We start from the raw sequence: 15548 nt of genomic DNA on the forward strand, positions 1-15548 counted from the left end.
CGAGTGGTGGAGCTGGGGCTGGAGCAGTCCGGAGCTGAGTGTGGTGAGCAGCTGGGGAGAGCGAGGGGGACCCTGGGCAGCGGGCCCAGCACAGGGAGATGCCTCAGCCAAGAGGCTCTGCAGGCCAGGCTTGGATCATAACCCTGACAGGGTGGGGGCGACACTGGGAAGAAGGGTCCTACCACTTAGAGCCTGAGAGCATGTGGCTACCACCGGAGCAAGTGTCCAACCCACAGCATCCCTACAGCACAGCCAGGGCCTGAGAAGAAGGCCTGGGACTTACAAGGAACAGACTGTGAACTGCCCGGACATTCCAGAGACACTGTTTGTGATGTTCCCTGCCACAGAGCGGGTTGATGTGTTTCCTTTAACCTTTCCCATTATTCCTTATTCTTTTTAAAATTAATTGTTGATGAAATAACTTGCATTTGCTTTAACTTGTATGTAATGGTCAGTGGGTCAGAGAAGTGCCCAGTGCAGAGAGAGTACCTCGGAGTGGGGACACCCTAGCCCCTGTCCTAGGTGACAACAGCAGGGTTGGGGCTCGAGCCCCCCAGGAATCCTGGGCCCAGCCTTGTTGGGGTTACGAGGACTCTGCCAGACAGGAGAGTGGAAGGGGAGTCCTCAAGGGCAGGGAGGCCACTGGGTAAAGGAAGTGGGAGCGAGGTCTCAGGTCCTTTCACTAGCCCACTTCACTGGAGTAGTGCATAGTGACTATTCCCCCGCTTACACTTACATTCCCGTGGTTTTCTGTCTCATCAGTTCACAAGATGAACTTGTCAGTTCATGCTAAAGTCCAGAGAATCCTCTGCACTTTCCATTGTAACAGCCACTTCAACAGCCTTCTTGAATGTAAGCACTGATACAGTAAATAATTTTTTCAGGACCTGCTCATTGCATAATCCAGAGACTAACTGGTCATGGAGGGGAATCACTTAATATTTGTCTGAACTGACAACTTCCTTAGAGCAGCAGTGAACTGTGCTACCAACTCTCCACTTCCCTGATGTCGCTGATGTGACCGATATCATTCTGCTACCATCGATGGGTCGGAGAAAAATGTTCCTGTATTTCTGCATGAATTGCAGCGTACCTGGCGGTTCCGGGCACAGTTGGAGACAATAGGTCATGCAGCAGTCCCTATGCCTTCAGTATGCCCATCACTGTTAACAAGGGTCTAACTCGTCTGACTGGAATAGAACAGCAAGTTACAAATTACTCAAAATTTTGGAGATACACCACCCATGATTTGCAGTTGTTGTTGAATTCACCAACATTGCCCACACAAATTTCCATTCCTCTGTTCTCCTGTTGGACTTCAAACCTCCTGGACACCTTCTCTGCCACAAGGAAATTCTTTTTTTGTTACTCTGCATCTGCACTCAATCTGCCTCTTTTGGCTGCATGCCAACACTAGACGGTAGACTTCTCCCTTTGGCTGTATTTGGGCTCCCTCTACTGTCCGTAGAGCCTCGGGGCAGGCTAAGCAGCTGCTCTGTCACCTGCTTGCACATGGTCTGTCAACATGGTTGCTTACTTCCTGCTCACTGCTTTGTTTTCAGTAGCTCTGAGTAGTAGCCTATTCTTTGTTCAGTTTGTAATTGCCAATTCCCCCTCTCTAGCCGAGTGGATCACACTCTCCCAGTAGCAAAAGCAGCAGACTGTCACCTTGTGCCTCTGGGTAAACTTTCCCCCCTTTTTTACAATATTATTTCCTTCCTTTGTCTTCTTTTCATTCAGGCAGTAGGAGCACTTGACATGCATGGGATAGAAATCCTTCATTGCCAAATGTTGTATCTGGACCCAGCGGAGAACGAGATACAGACACAGAGAAGCTCATTTAAACTCATCTAGCTGCCATGGAAACCTTTATTGTTCTTGAAGCAAAAAAACAACCCAAAAGGGAAGCTTTGCACTGGGGAGGGGGGGAGAGCTCAAACATTTAAAGGGACAGGGCATCCATTTTCCTTCATTCTGTAGGGAGGAGAAAGCACTACACTTCTTACAAATTTCCTCTCCTATCAGTGTAATGCAGCAGCTACCTTCCTTTCACGCAGACCAAAAGCACGTGTTAATGCAAGGCAGTCTGCAAATTCTTCTCCTCTGAAACAGAGAGCTGCTCCTTTTGTGAGCCGTCCAGTTTTCTCTGACCTGTGCAGAAATCTGTCTTGTGTGCCATATTAGCTTGAGACCTTAGCCTGTCTTCAGAATGGTGTGCAACAGCTGCCAGTGCTGCCTACCAACACGGCTTTATATTCATTTTTCAGTCGATTCCAAGAGCCTGGAACTTCAATCTGTTGCAAAACCAAAGTCAAAAGTAGCTTCTGTGCAGCCTTTGATTCATTCTCCTGTCACATGTGGACAGCTTTCTGTCATCTCCATTGCAGGCTGAGTTTGGAAGGGAACGGAAGGGCCTAGCAAAGAGCGTGTGCTATCATTGTATTACAGTTAAACATTAGATGGGCTCTTCAGTTTCAAGAAGAAGCTCAATGGCTGGGGAGAGGAACTTAGTTTCTGTATAAGCTTTAGCGATAGGGTGGAAATCAATTTTGACAACCTGCTCTGATAAGAGTCCAGTGCACCAGTAAAGGGTCATTTGAATACTGATAATTCCAATTCCCCTTGTAACTACTAGCATGTTCTCACAAAGCTTTGGCGTTTCTTTGTTACTGTGTTAATGTTCCTCCACAGCTGCCTGATGGCCAGAGCCTTCTGTTGCCTCCTCTAATTCTAGCAGAACTTGGGAAAGATCCACAAAAACCCACTGTATGTTTCTATGGCCATGTGGATGTACAACCTGCCAAAAAAGAAGATGGATGGAAAACTGACCCCTACACACTGACTGAAACTGATGGTCTGTACATAGTCATTATTCTGGCACAAGTATTTGTATGCAAGACAGTAAATTATGGAGTGGGAGGAGGTTCCCTCTAAACTCAAGCCGGTGTAAGAAGGTGCTACTCTTGTGGAAATCTCTGGGACAAATTCAAGGGAAATGGGCTTTCAGGAACCATACTGTCATTGGTTGAGTCCTGCTTGTGACTGCACAGAATCAGCTGGGAAAGAGCCAGCAGGAGTTAATCAGGGTTGGTTGTAGGAGCAGGCAAGCAAGGCAGTTGCCCTGGTTGTTAGTCTCTATGGTGCCACAAGTACTCCTTTTCTTTTTCCAGCGGGCACTGTACTGCTGTGCTGCTTGTGGGTTTTTGGTTTTGGGGGGTGTTTTTTGTTTTGTTTTTGCTCTGCTTTAATTGGCTGGTTTTGTTTTTGTTTTTGTTTTGGCTCTGCTGATTTGTTGGCTGCGGGCTGCACGTGGTGGGATTTAGTTGGTTTTTTTGTTTGGTTGGTAGATTGGTTAGTTTGCTTAGACGCTGGTGGGCTGAAAACATTTTCTGCCTTGGCCAACAAAACAGAATGTTTTTGCTCTGAAATCTTCTGGGTCAGAAGAGGATAATGCAGAATGTACAGCGCCTCCTCCCATTCTGCTGATACCGCAGCTCCACAGAGCTCTGCCCAAGGACCTTCCACAGGGGTCAACAGTCATGGGCAGCTATGAGCCCCCAATGTGGGGAGGCTAGCCATGCACCTGCGGTCCCACCCCTTCTGTCCAAAGCCCTGCCTCCCCCCATCCCAATCTGCTGGAGCCCCGCGCCTCCCCCCATCCCTTCTGTTGGCCGGAGGAGCCCCAGCTGAACCCCCTTGGGCCTCCGGCCGACCCCAGCACTGGGCCACCAACTGGTCCCTGCTGGCCTCTAGCCGGAGCTGAGCTCCCTCTGGCTTGGCAGAGCTCATGCGGGGCCAAGGCTTGGCTTATGGGAGGCTTAGCCCCCTCCCGGCCTATTATACCCGCCACCCATGCCGACAGTGATGCATGAAACTCAGTCGTATTCCCTCCCTTAATTTCATGCTCCCTCGAGAAATCAGGTGGATCTAAGACAATGTAGAAAAGAAAACTATGGAGCCAAGGTCACAGTGAGTCAGTAGAAGAGTAAGGTAGAGAACTCAGAAATCCCAACTCCCACTCCTGTGCTCTAACCACTAGTCCACTCCTTCCCACTCTGATAGGGACCGATTCCTATCAAACTTACCAGTGTAGCTCCATTGACTTCAATGGCAGTTACTCTGGATTTACACCAATGTAAATGAGAGCAGAATCTGGACCCTTATAAATGTATGCAGATTTATCAATCTGAAAAGTTTTGTAGTAATACCATGGCCTGTACCCCTGGATGCATATATAGGACTTCAAGGTAGTGTGTAATTCCTACACACATCACTGCTGAGTGATACCATCCCTACAGTTCTTTTTGTGGGCTTCATGTGCATAGCAACTGCATGTTGTGCCAAACTGTATCAAAATGTTGTTGTCTGGACAAACTTCTGTTAAGAACTAGAATAAAACCAGCAAGCAGACTTGTGCCACAAATCAACATTTGAACTTGGAGTCCTCAGAGGTCTAGTGCACTAACCCTACTGGGAAACATCTAACACCTTTACTTAAAACTATTCTGTGAAACGCTAGTTTCATTGACTTCAAACGGGAGTTTTGCCATTGACTTCAGTAGAGCCAGGATTTCACCCATTTATATCTGAAGCAGCATCAGAGGCTCCAAAGTTTGATATAAGCTTTTTGTTTTTATTTTTTTAAGGAAATCTTTATGGGCGTGGAGCAACAGATAACAAAGGACCTGTCTTGGCCTGGATAAATGCAGTGGATGTATTCAGAGCACTAAAATTAGTAGGTAGCAAAGAGAAAACATTTGTATTCCAGTGGCACTGTGCAGGAGTGAATTTCAGATGTAACCTCATCCCCACAAATTGGTTTAATATATTTGTAAACATTAGTATAGTTTTAATACTGTTTCCAAGCCTTCCCCAAGAGCATTTTGTGCTTGGTATTTTATATATTGACCAGGCTCAATGTAATGCAGAGGGTGCAACCTCCTTGTCCTGCTTTATAGAAGGCACTGAGGAAAAAGGCAAGCATTAAACTGATTGGATACCCAGGAAGACCATTTGCTTGAAAGCTTTTTAAAATTGTAAAAGAACTGACTTTAAAGCAAGCTTTGGTCATGCTTAGTTTTGCACCTTTTAGTTCTGCTCTTGGCTGCAAGTTATCATCAGTATATGTGTATCCATGGACAGAATAAGGATATGAAAGCACCTGGAAAATGCTCATTCAGAACAGTACATTCTTGCAACAGCTTATGAGATTCAGCAAAGAAAACAGCAAGCCTGCAAATATATAAATTATATCTTAAGTTATTTGCTGTCCAAGTCAGCTGTTGTAAACTGATTTGGTTTATGGCTGTTTTCTACAATGTGCTAATCTTTCAAATCAGTAATGTCCAGGTTGGCATTTTAACAAGTGAATCAGATAAGGCTTAAGCTCCTGAATCCTCTCTCTAGCAAACAGCAAAGTTCATTATACAATATATGTGCACAGTTTATTCCTAATTTCTTTGTGGTTGTTTGGCGAACCACTCTGGTTTATCCGATCACTCAGGTTAAATTCGTCCCGGACATAAGTCCGTTAAAGTCCAGAGATTGTACTGGTGTTAAATCTGAAACCTGAAGAAAAGCAACGTGATGCTTTCTGTTTAACTTAAAAGACAATCTCCATAGCCTGAAAATGAGCCACAATGGAATGCTGAGCTTAGTTTTTCTTTCTTGTATGGGACATATGAGCATTTCTACCAACTGCTGGCCCTTGATGAAAGTTGTCGGATGACCTTGCCTGCACTGAAGATTTTCTCAGATTCTCTCTATGCTGGAGTAGCTGGGCAATTTCACTGGTGCTCAGAGCACTGCCCATCTGCATTTTTACCACCATGTCTAACCCTGCAGGTTTAGAGAACACAATGATAAAAATGCCAGCAAAGGGCCTACACTGACAGCCCCTCCATTGCTAGCATTGCTAGAGCTGCAACAGTGGGAGATATAGAGGAAAACTTCAGTGAGGATGCAGCCTGTATGTCAGGGAGCAAGGGGGAAAAAAAGGGAAAATAAGGAAGAGAGAGAGGAAAAAGTTTATCAGGGAAAGGAAATGTTGTCCCTGAGGCTGTATGTTCCAGGAGTGCCCTTTCTGATGGGATGTGTTATTATTATTTTTTATGATTTGTATTACTGTAGTGCTCAAGAACCCTAGTTGTGGACCAGGACCCCATTGTGCTCGGCAAACATTGCACAGAAAGGGGCTCCCCCAAAGAGATGACAATTTAATTAGATAGCCCACTTGAGCTGCCCCCCACTTTAGCCCAGTTTATTGGCCCTCTTAATGATTGAAAATGCCAGTTTCTTACCTAGGCTTTGTTGATTTTTTTACTTAGGACATGCCAGTAAACTTCAAGTTCATTATTGAAGGTATGGAAGAAGCAGGATCTCTTGGACTAGAGGAATTAATTAAGAAAGAAAATCAGCTTTTTTTCTCTGATGTTGACTATATTGTGATTTCGGATAACCTTTGGCTTAGCAACAGGAAACCAGCCCTCACCTATGGGACTCGGGGGAACCTCTGCTTCTTCGTGGAGGTACAAGAGAAAATGGCATTGATTTATTTGGGGTTGGGTCCTGGGGTGGAGGATGACAATGTGCTCTGTAAATACATGTTTGTGAGCAGAGGGGCAGACTGACTGAATGTGAGTGCAGACCCTTAATCCCCATTCTCTCCAACTTCCACACCCTCCCCGCCCTAATTTCATCAGCTCCATTCACTCGCTCTCTCTTCTCCCAATCCCTCTCCTACTCCCCCTCACCTTCTCCTCACTCACAATTTCATATTCACTTTCATTGCCTCCTTCTCTCCCTCTCTCTCTCCCTCCTCCAACCTCCCACCTCCCCTCCACCCCCAAGGGTACATCTATGCTGCAGCTGGAGGTGCAGTTTCCAGCTCGGGTAGACATACATGCGCTGGGTTTGATCAAGTTGGCACACTAAAAATAGAAGTTGTTGCCTTAGTGACGCAGGCAGTGGCACTGGCTAGCTGCCCAAGTGCAACCCTGGCCCCACTGCTGCCCCACCCCTGTGGGGCAGGTACTGCTCAATGCATGGTGTCTGCCGGCAGAGTGCACAACTTAGGGGGGACTGTTGGTTGAGAAGCCACACTAAGGTTCTGAAGCCACTGACCAGAGTAAGTAGTACATTGTAAGTGATTTACCAGCTTGCATGAGCCACTGGGAAATAAAGGGAGGACAGGAAAATAAATTTCCTATCTGGAAGTTTTTGCATCAGTAAGTAAGATGGGAGATCCTTCCTTGGCACCATCCTTCAATCTAATCCCTAGAGAACCAAATCAAGATCTACATCAGCCCCAGTACTGGAAAAAGAATAAAATTAGTCGATGAATATTTTGACTAAAAGCAAATCTCTCAAGCTCCTGAATACAACTCTTTCAAGCCATGCTGCAAATGAATGACTCCATCAAAACAGCAAAAATGATCCACGTCTGCTACTAGGTGGCTGCACAGAATGATACTTGGAGCTCAACCTGTCTGTCTCATACTATGCCGCAAAGCCACTAGGCCATCTTTCACTTGCCAGAAGCAGACCTGAGACCATTTCTGACCCGGAGTTTTCCACATTGCGCCAGAGGGAATTTCCTAAAAGTACCTAGGATACGTCTTTTTTTAAATAGAGGCCATAAATAAACATAAATACCTGAGTCCCTATGGAAAGCCAGTGATTTGAAAGCATTAACATAATGTGCTTTGCATGTCAACATGTTGCCTTTATTTCATATAGGTACAGTGTGGGGAGAGAGATCTTCATTCAGGAAGTTTTGGAGGCATCATTCATGAACCAATGACCGATCTAATAGCTCTGCTTGGTAATACTGCATTTCATATGACTAGGCAATAACTAGTTGGTAATGGGTGAGGGTGAACCTCAGAAAGTTCAGTGTGGTTTGTGTAAGCATCCTGACGTTTGGATGATCGTGTGTGTGGGGGGTTTTTTTGTGTGAAGCTGGCCCACTGATTTCAGTGGAGTAGCTCAGGTGCTTAAACTTACACACGTTAAAGTGCCTTGCTGACTCCAGGCCTATTAAATTTGGCCCCTCAGTGCATGTCTAAAATACAAATACTTCCCACTATTTCCACCAGTGCTACCAGTGTTAGGAGCCCTAGAGTAGATGGCCCACCAGTTGCTGACATCATTGTCAGCACCATGTTTATTAGACTGCTCCAGGCAAGTCTTATTGACATGTGCTATTAGTGAAGGCTTCTGAAATTGGATATATTTTATGCTAATTCTTATATAAACTGAATGATGTTTCCATTTCAGCTTCATGAAAGACTGAACAGCAAACAGCAACTCAATGGGTTTTTTTAGTAAATTAGCAAATACCCCAAGCCAGAGTACTATATTGTTAAATGGGAATGAGTGACTTGACTAGATGTGACTGGGTCTTGGTATGAAAAAGAGGGGTCCCAGTATGGAAATGTTTGAGCACCACTGCCCTAAATTAAAGGGATGATTATGTCTGTTGGTATTTGTTCTGTAGATAGCCTTGTGGATACATCAGGTCATATTTTGATCCCTGGAGTCTATGATAATGTTGCTTCCCTTATGGAAGAGGAGAAGAAGTTATATGAAGCAATTGAATTTGATCTAGAGGAACATAAAAATAATAGTGGTGTGAAAAAATTCCTATATGACACTAAGGTACAGTAACATCTTTATTAATGGCTGCAGAAAGAGTTTAAATGACCCATTAATTACTTTCACCGATTACTCCAAACTTCAAGGTTTTTCAAGCAACAGTGAACAGAGGCAAAAAACCCCCCAGGAATCTAAAGAGTTAAAAGCTCAGGTAGGAAGTTTAAAAAAAAAAAAAAAGATTTGGCCTGGTCAAATGCAAACATCTAGGGGAAAATAATCAAAAATGCAGATAGTCAATAAAAAGTAATAATACAAAAAAACCCTCCAAAACCCATCAACCCCCCAGAAGAAACAAAAAACACTTATTAGAGAGCCAAGGTGGATGACATAATATCTTTTATTAGTATTCATATCATTACCTCACCCATCTTGTGTCTCTAATATCCTGGGACCAACTCAGCTACAACAACACTGTATACAAAAAGCCACTTGTAAGATCATAGGCTAGAGAGTAAAGTTGTATTCAGTTTGGAAAGTGGATGGCAGCAGAAAAGTTGGTATAATTTGGGGCTGGTTTTATTTATTTAATTTAGATTTTGATGTCTGAAGCTTTTGACAGAATTTTAAGATGACGATCCCAAAAATGAACAATACCAATAAAACCCAGAAGCTAAGAACTGGTTTACCCAAGTTGTACCAGTATTCCTATGTCAGTTAGGGATGTGATTTTTTAAAAATTACCTCTATATTTATGTTGGTGTAAAACCCTAGCACATATGCAGTTATTCCGGTATATAAGTGCCTTATACTGGTATAGCTTATTCCACTTCCTGAACCAGAATAAAAGCTATCCCGTTTTAAGCACTTTTATATTGATATAACTGAGTCCACACTAGGGAGGGTTTGCCACTCTAACTATATTAGTATAGTTAAAGCAGTACAAATTGTCTTTTTTGCATCCATCCGCTCCAGAGAATGGATGGGACTGTTCACTGATCACTGTCCAGTTACCCTTTCCATTATTTAAATATGAGTTGCCCATTATTAAAAGCTTTTCTTCCCTTCTTCACCGTCGGAGCTTGTCCATTCTGCTTAGTATCATTTGAACCAATGCATGAATAGGGTACGGCACGATGGTGTAAAACCTTGTAAGCTGAGTAGGCCAGCAGTTCTAAGGTGAGTGGCCACGGAGATCTGAGGGGTTTTAGTAGCTGATTGGAGACTACATAATAATGATCCCTGTTAACTTGGTAACAATCATATTCCAGGCTAATACACTTCTTTGCCATTGGCATCAGAATTTATTAGCCCAGGATACACCTACTACTTTGCAAACAAGAAGAACGCTCAAGTAATTTATAAACAAATAGAATACAGTTTATTAAGAGATTATCAAATTCACGATCCTTCTGTAAAATTAGAAGTAATGACAATCGAAAATAGCTAAATAATCACTTCATAAGTCAGTTGGTATTTTCCTTTTTAGTTCATCATTTTTATTATACACTTTTACCTCCAAGACGCTCTTCCCATGCTGTTTTTTCACCTGTCTGCTCCTACTGTCACCAGAGTTGTACATGAATAACGTTCCCCTTCCATATATTGCCAGGCTGTAGGCAAATGTTGACTAAAAGAAGTAGCAGTGTTTACTTAGAAAGACCTTTACCTGGCTAGGGGTTTTAATCACAAATCAATCAGCTCTAAATTGCAGAAATGATCAAGCACAAATTTTACATGCAAAATACTTAGCTTTTCAGTAGATTGTGTGAATTTTGAATGGCTGTGGCATTGTCACTTTTATTTTGTTTTGTTTGTTACATTATAAAGGAGGAAGTACTTATGCACCTGTGGCGTTATCCCTCTCTCTCTATTCATGGGATTGAAGGAGCTTTTCACGAACCAGGAATAAAAACAGTTATACCCGCAAGAGTAATAGGAAAATTTTCAATCCGGCAAGTCCCTCACATGGACATTTCAATCGGAGAACGTCAGGTAATACTGGCAAACTTGAACTTTTGGTCAGTCCTCTGCATGTTAAATTCCTGTTAATTTCAGAGATCCTCTCAACTCTTAAAATTTACAGCCAGAATAATGAACTGCATCTTTCCACTGCGTGGCCGTGTATGGGCTTGGGAGTGAAAGTGTGTGTCTGTGAGTGCACAATTTCTGGATGCATTATTGTTAAAGGATGTAATTTATAAACACTGTTAATGAAATGATGCTTTCCTTTTAGGTGATACAATATTTAGAGGATGTATTCTCTAAGAGAAACAGCCCAAACAAACTGAAGGTGTCTGTGCCAATAAGTGCAATGCCATGGGTTGCTGACATAAATTCTCCTCTTTATACAGCAGCAAGAAGGGCAATCAAAACAGGTTTGTTCTTTATTTTATTATTTTTAACATCCACCAAACAATGTCACACTAACAGTGACTTGCACAAAGGAAAAAGAGCTTTTCTAAAATTAATGAATTTCTTGTTTGGAAGATTATTTAGATCCAGATAATTTGGGAAGGTGGGGCATGGTACTTATTCAGTGAATGAACTGTCCCTGTTTGGTGACACTCTTGCAGTTTGGTTTTATGTTTCTAGTCTCCCAACAGTTCATGGGAGAATTTAGATGCAGGTAACCACTTACTGCTGCTGCCTTATGTATCAGGCACATTAAGGAAAACTCACCGCAGTGCTGCCCTTTGACATATCATGATGTACTGATTTCAGTGGAGTGTAATAAATAAATAAATGCAGCACAGCAGGTAAATGGGGCAGCTATGCAGATAAGCATTACCCTTGTAATGCTTGTAATGCTCCCACTTGTTGATAAAAGATCTTTTTAATGTTCCCCCTCAGAAATATCAAATATAGTTGTCTCTCGACCTCAGGAAAGGTAATGTTAGCAGGTCTTTCACTGCTAGATCTGAGTTAAAGTTTCTCTTCCCCTGGGACACTGTAAGCTTCTCCTGGAACCTCCAGGAATTGCCCTCCTCCCTTGCCTGTCCTCTTTTCTTCTCTCCATTCCCAAGCAACATGGTACAAATATTAAGAACCTGATTCTGCCTCTCTGCAACACTTTTGCTTAGGTTATTCAAAGGGGGCTTGGGGCAATAGAGAGGGTATTTCCTCTTCCCCTAGGAAGGAGTGTGCAATGCTGTCTCTTTCTCACTTCATGCATCTTTGCTTTCTACACAACATTAAATATATGTGACACAGTAGGACTCCAAATAATTTTGTTTACTAACTATATATAAACACACAAGCCCTAGCTACATATATACACTGCTGCACTGTTAGATTCTGGTGGCTTCTATGATAGAAAAAATGGAAACCCATAAGAGGGTTACATTACTTTTCAAAAGCAGAAGACTCGCTTAGAGCACTTTAAAAAGAGGAGAAAACCTAAAACCCAGTGCAAATAGCTGGTTTTTGAGGCTTTGATTTAGCAAGGTATTTAACCATGTGCTTAATATTAATCATGTGAGTTGAATCACTGATTTCAATAGGACTACTTGGTCTTAAAGTTAGGTATATGCTTAAGCACCTTCTTGGATTGGGGCCTATATTACAAGGTAAGAGGCAGCTGGAAGATACTGTCTCACTTTTCTGTGTACTGCGATGCAAAATCAGAATAGTATCAAAAGACTAGCATAGTTTTCTAGGATGTGCATAATGGTATTATTACATCAGTTGGCTATACAGTCTCCCAGAAAAGAAATACTACCAAGAAAGGTTTGTGCTGGGCAGAATGCCAAAGCTCACTAGCTCCAGTGAAGAGACCAATGTGTCTTCATTTTACTTCTGCAGAATTTCATTCTTTCCATGTGTTTCAGTTTTTGGACAAGATCCAGAAATGATCCGGGATGGCTCAACAATTCCTATTGCCCAAACGTTCCAGAATATAACAAGGAAGAGTGTGATGATGCTTCCAATTGGAGCAGCTGATGATGGGGAACATTCCCAAAACGAGAAAATAAGCAGGTTAAAATTTAAAAAAAGGCACCGTAAGAGACTAGAGGAGGAACTGAAGTACTAATACTCACCCACAGCAATCTCAGCATACTAGGCTGTGCCCAACTGATTCCAATTGACAATTGATTCCAATTGTCTCTATCTGTTTTATCCAATAGAATCTATTTGGGGGTATTCAGAGTTGTATATGCTTATCTTAATGACAAAAAGTAAGGTTTTGTGGCTTTTTGCTTGTGTTGTTCCTGCAGTACCAAACAAGGCTAAAAAGGAATAAGATAGAGTCTGTTCCTTCTTCCCTATTAACAGAAGTGCATTGTTGCCAACTTGCATGAGTTCATTGCAAGTCTCATAATAATTGTTTTTTTTTTCTTAAAGTCCCAGCGAGATGCTGGAATCAAGGGACTTGCATGATAATCTCAGCTGTCATTTAAAAAAAACCAACCCTATATGTTTCTGGTCCTTGTGATTGGGAAAAAAGCTTAAGAATGTGAAGGAAGTGTGCCCTAAACTCTCCGACACATGAAGGCAAATAAAAATAACCCCAAAATTTTTTTTTTTAAAAATCACTTGAATTTTAAGCTTATTTTATGATTGTTTGGAGTCTGATGCATGACTTTGGAATGCATGGGGTCGCCAATACTGGAATTGTCTACCAAGTTCCAACAAGTTACACTTTCAGACAGTTAGGTTTTCACTGAGGGCATAATTTGAAGCAAATAGTGTGACTGAGGAAGGCTGCAGACCCTTTATAACAGGTGGTGATTTGTGAGATAGAAGAACTCAGCTTGATTCTTAGAACTCAGGTTTATAGTTGCAGGGTTGGCAGTTAGAAGAAAATATATTTTTCTTGTAAACTGACCACATATGATCTGGAAATCATTGAGAGACAGTAAACATGAAATCCCACTATCACATTCAACAGCTGTTTTTTCAGAGTAGACCCACACATTAAGGTTATGGACAGAAGTACTGAGGGGAAACTACACAAAATTTTAAATCCTCTGATCATCTTTCTGGAATACACACGTTGCTGCATGTCAGGAAAACCAGATGTTAAACAGCATCCTTAATTCATGCAGTTGTTCCATCCTCCCCCTCTGCTTTCCCCTTACCATGTGAATAAAGGAAGGCCTGACAACACTGTCTTTTTAGGATGGAAGAGAAAATTTATTGTCTTTTGCCTGACCCTTTAGTTTGTCTGTGTTAATATGCTGTTAATTCACAGAGAAAGACTTGCCATTATAGCTGGCACTAATGACAAACTTATGAGACACTTAGCAAAGAAATATGGATTAAGTTGGCACAGAACACTGCAGTTCCTGTCTCATCCTTAGAGATGGTTTTCCCACCCTCCCCATCCCTGAACTAGGATAAGGCATTTTGGTGGGATGAGATGGAGAAGCTAGCATGGCCATGTCCCATGTTGTGTTTGTCCTGTGGGTAATTTGGAGATTTACAATTTAAGGGTTCTTAATCTGGCACCTTGAAACCCAAGCACTTAATTCTTCCTTTCTCTCTCCCTCCCCACTAAATGTAGGGCCCGATCTTGCAAAGTGTTGAGTGCCCTCAAGTCTAATTGAAACCCAGAAGAGTTGAGGGTGTCAAGCACCTCACAGGGTCAGGCCCTTGTTTTGCATAATCTGTTTAGCAACATTGGTCTTTCTTTCTTTTTTTGCATAGGCACAATTACATTCAAGGAACAAAACTGTTTGCAACCTTTTTCTTGGAGATTGCAAAGCTGCATGGACAGTTACAGGAAGCGTCCAACACAATGACTACAAACTGATGGATCCTGGCAAGACAATAAGCTATACACCTGTGTATTGGCTTAAGTATCTAACCTCCTCCTTTACTACTCTGGAGAAACATGTACAAACAATAAAATATTTAGAAGTTGTCATAAATATAAAGGGAAGGGTAACCACCTTTAAAATCCCTCCTGGCCATGTCTGAAACTGTTGAAAAATTAAATGCCTGCTACGGCTCGCAACATGCACTAACTAGCATATAGACAGTGTTTAACCAAATCAAGTGATTCCTTGCGCAATACAATTGGATCAAAGGTGCCTCATGCTCATTGAATGGAATGTTTCAGTTTGTAACTTTAGCCTAGGGGGGTGTTTGGAGCAGGAAACACAGTTTATGTTATTAAAGTTTACTTATTTCCAGACATGAGCCAGCCGATAGTTGGGGGGTACAGTGAGGGCAGCTGGCTTCAGCAGTGTTACTGAGCATGCTCAGTGCATTTGAGCATGCTCAATACAAGCCAAGCAGCAAATCTGGGGTGGGGGAGCATGTGACCCTGCATGCCCTCCCGCCCCGTATTACTGCTGCTTATTTGCAGTTTGGCAAAGATCGTATTGCTTTGTTCACATTCCAATTCCTGAACATAAGCTCCTTCGCAGTACCCCTTCTTTCCTTTTGGCTATGTATGAATTTCTATCAGATGATTTGCTGAAAAATATTTCACCATATTAACCTCTTGCCTGGTCACTTTTCCTATGCAAAAAACTGGAAATAAGATGAATATGCCATCAGGATCAGTTTGTCAAACTCAGTGCAAAGGATAGCCCAGTCCTGAAATCTCTCATTCTCATGAGCAGTCCCTCTGAAGTCAATGGAGCTTCTCAGGTGAAAAGAGATTTGCCAGTTTGGATCCTGCCTCGTTCTTTGTTTAATCCTATTCTCTTCCCATTTTGCTGTTTGTCATTAAAGATTGCTGTGTATTATTCTCCTCCTTAATGTGACTTTATTTTTATACACCAAGCATGAAGTCATTCATGAATATCTTTTCAGACGGATAGTGTATCACCTGAATAGGTGTTTTACTCCCAACTCAGCTGGTTCTAAATTGTCATCACTTTTAAAGTATCAATTTTAGGTTAAGAACAAATTAAAAACTAAGACAAGTGATGTGTGTTGAAACTACATTTACATATATGAGAGAGTTACTTTTGTTAGATTTTTTTTTTTTTGTTAAACCTCTG

At 42.2% G+C, this 15548-nt stretch overlaps 1 protein-coding gene across 2 annotated transcripts in view; it reads left to right on the forward strand.

Annotated features, from left to right (window-relative positions):
- CNDP1 (carnosine dipeptidase 1) overlaps positions 1-15277 on the forward strand; it is a 34177-nt gene extending 18900 nt beyond the window's left edge. For both annotated transcript variants that reach the window (XM_073329440.1, XM_073329439.1), the window contains exons 4-12: positions 2692-2854; positions 4647-4735; positions 6327-6527; positions 7738-7822; positions 8498-8658; positions 10423-10587; positions 10829-10970; positions 12423-12570; positions 14242-15277. In XM_073329440.1, coding sequence (XP_073185541.1) covers positions 2692-2854; positions 4647-4735; positions 6327-6527; positions 7738-7822; positions 8498-8658; positions 10423-10587; positions 10829-10970; positions 12423-12570; positions 14242-14347 — 1260 coding nt within the window. In that variant the 3' untranslated portion in view covers positions 14348-15277. The remainder of the gene's footprint in view (positions 1-2691; positions 2855-4646; positions 4736-6326; positions 6528-7737; positions 7823-8497; positions 8659-10422; positions 10588-10828; positions 10971-12422; positions 12571-14241) is intronic.
- Positions 15278-15548: the final 271 nt, after the last annotated feature.

This window comes from Lepidochelys kempii, chromosome 2, assembly GCF_965140265.1.
Source record: "Lepidochelys kempii isolate rLepKem1 chromosome 2, rLepKem1.hap2, whole genome shotgun sequence".
NCBI classification, from domain to species: Eukaryota; Metazoa; Chordata; order Testudines; family Cheloniidae; genus Lepidochelys; species Lepidochelys kempii.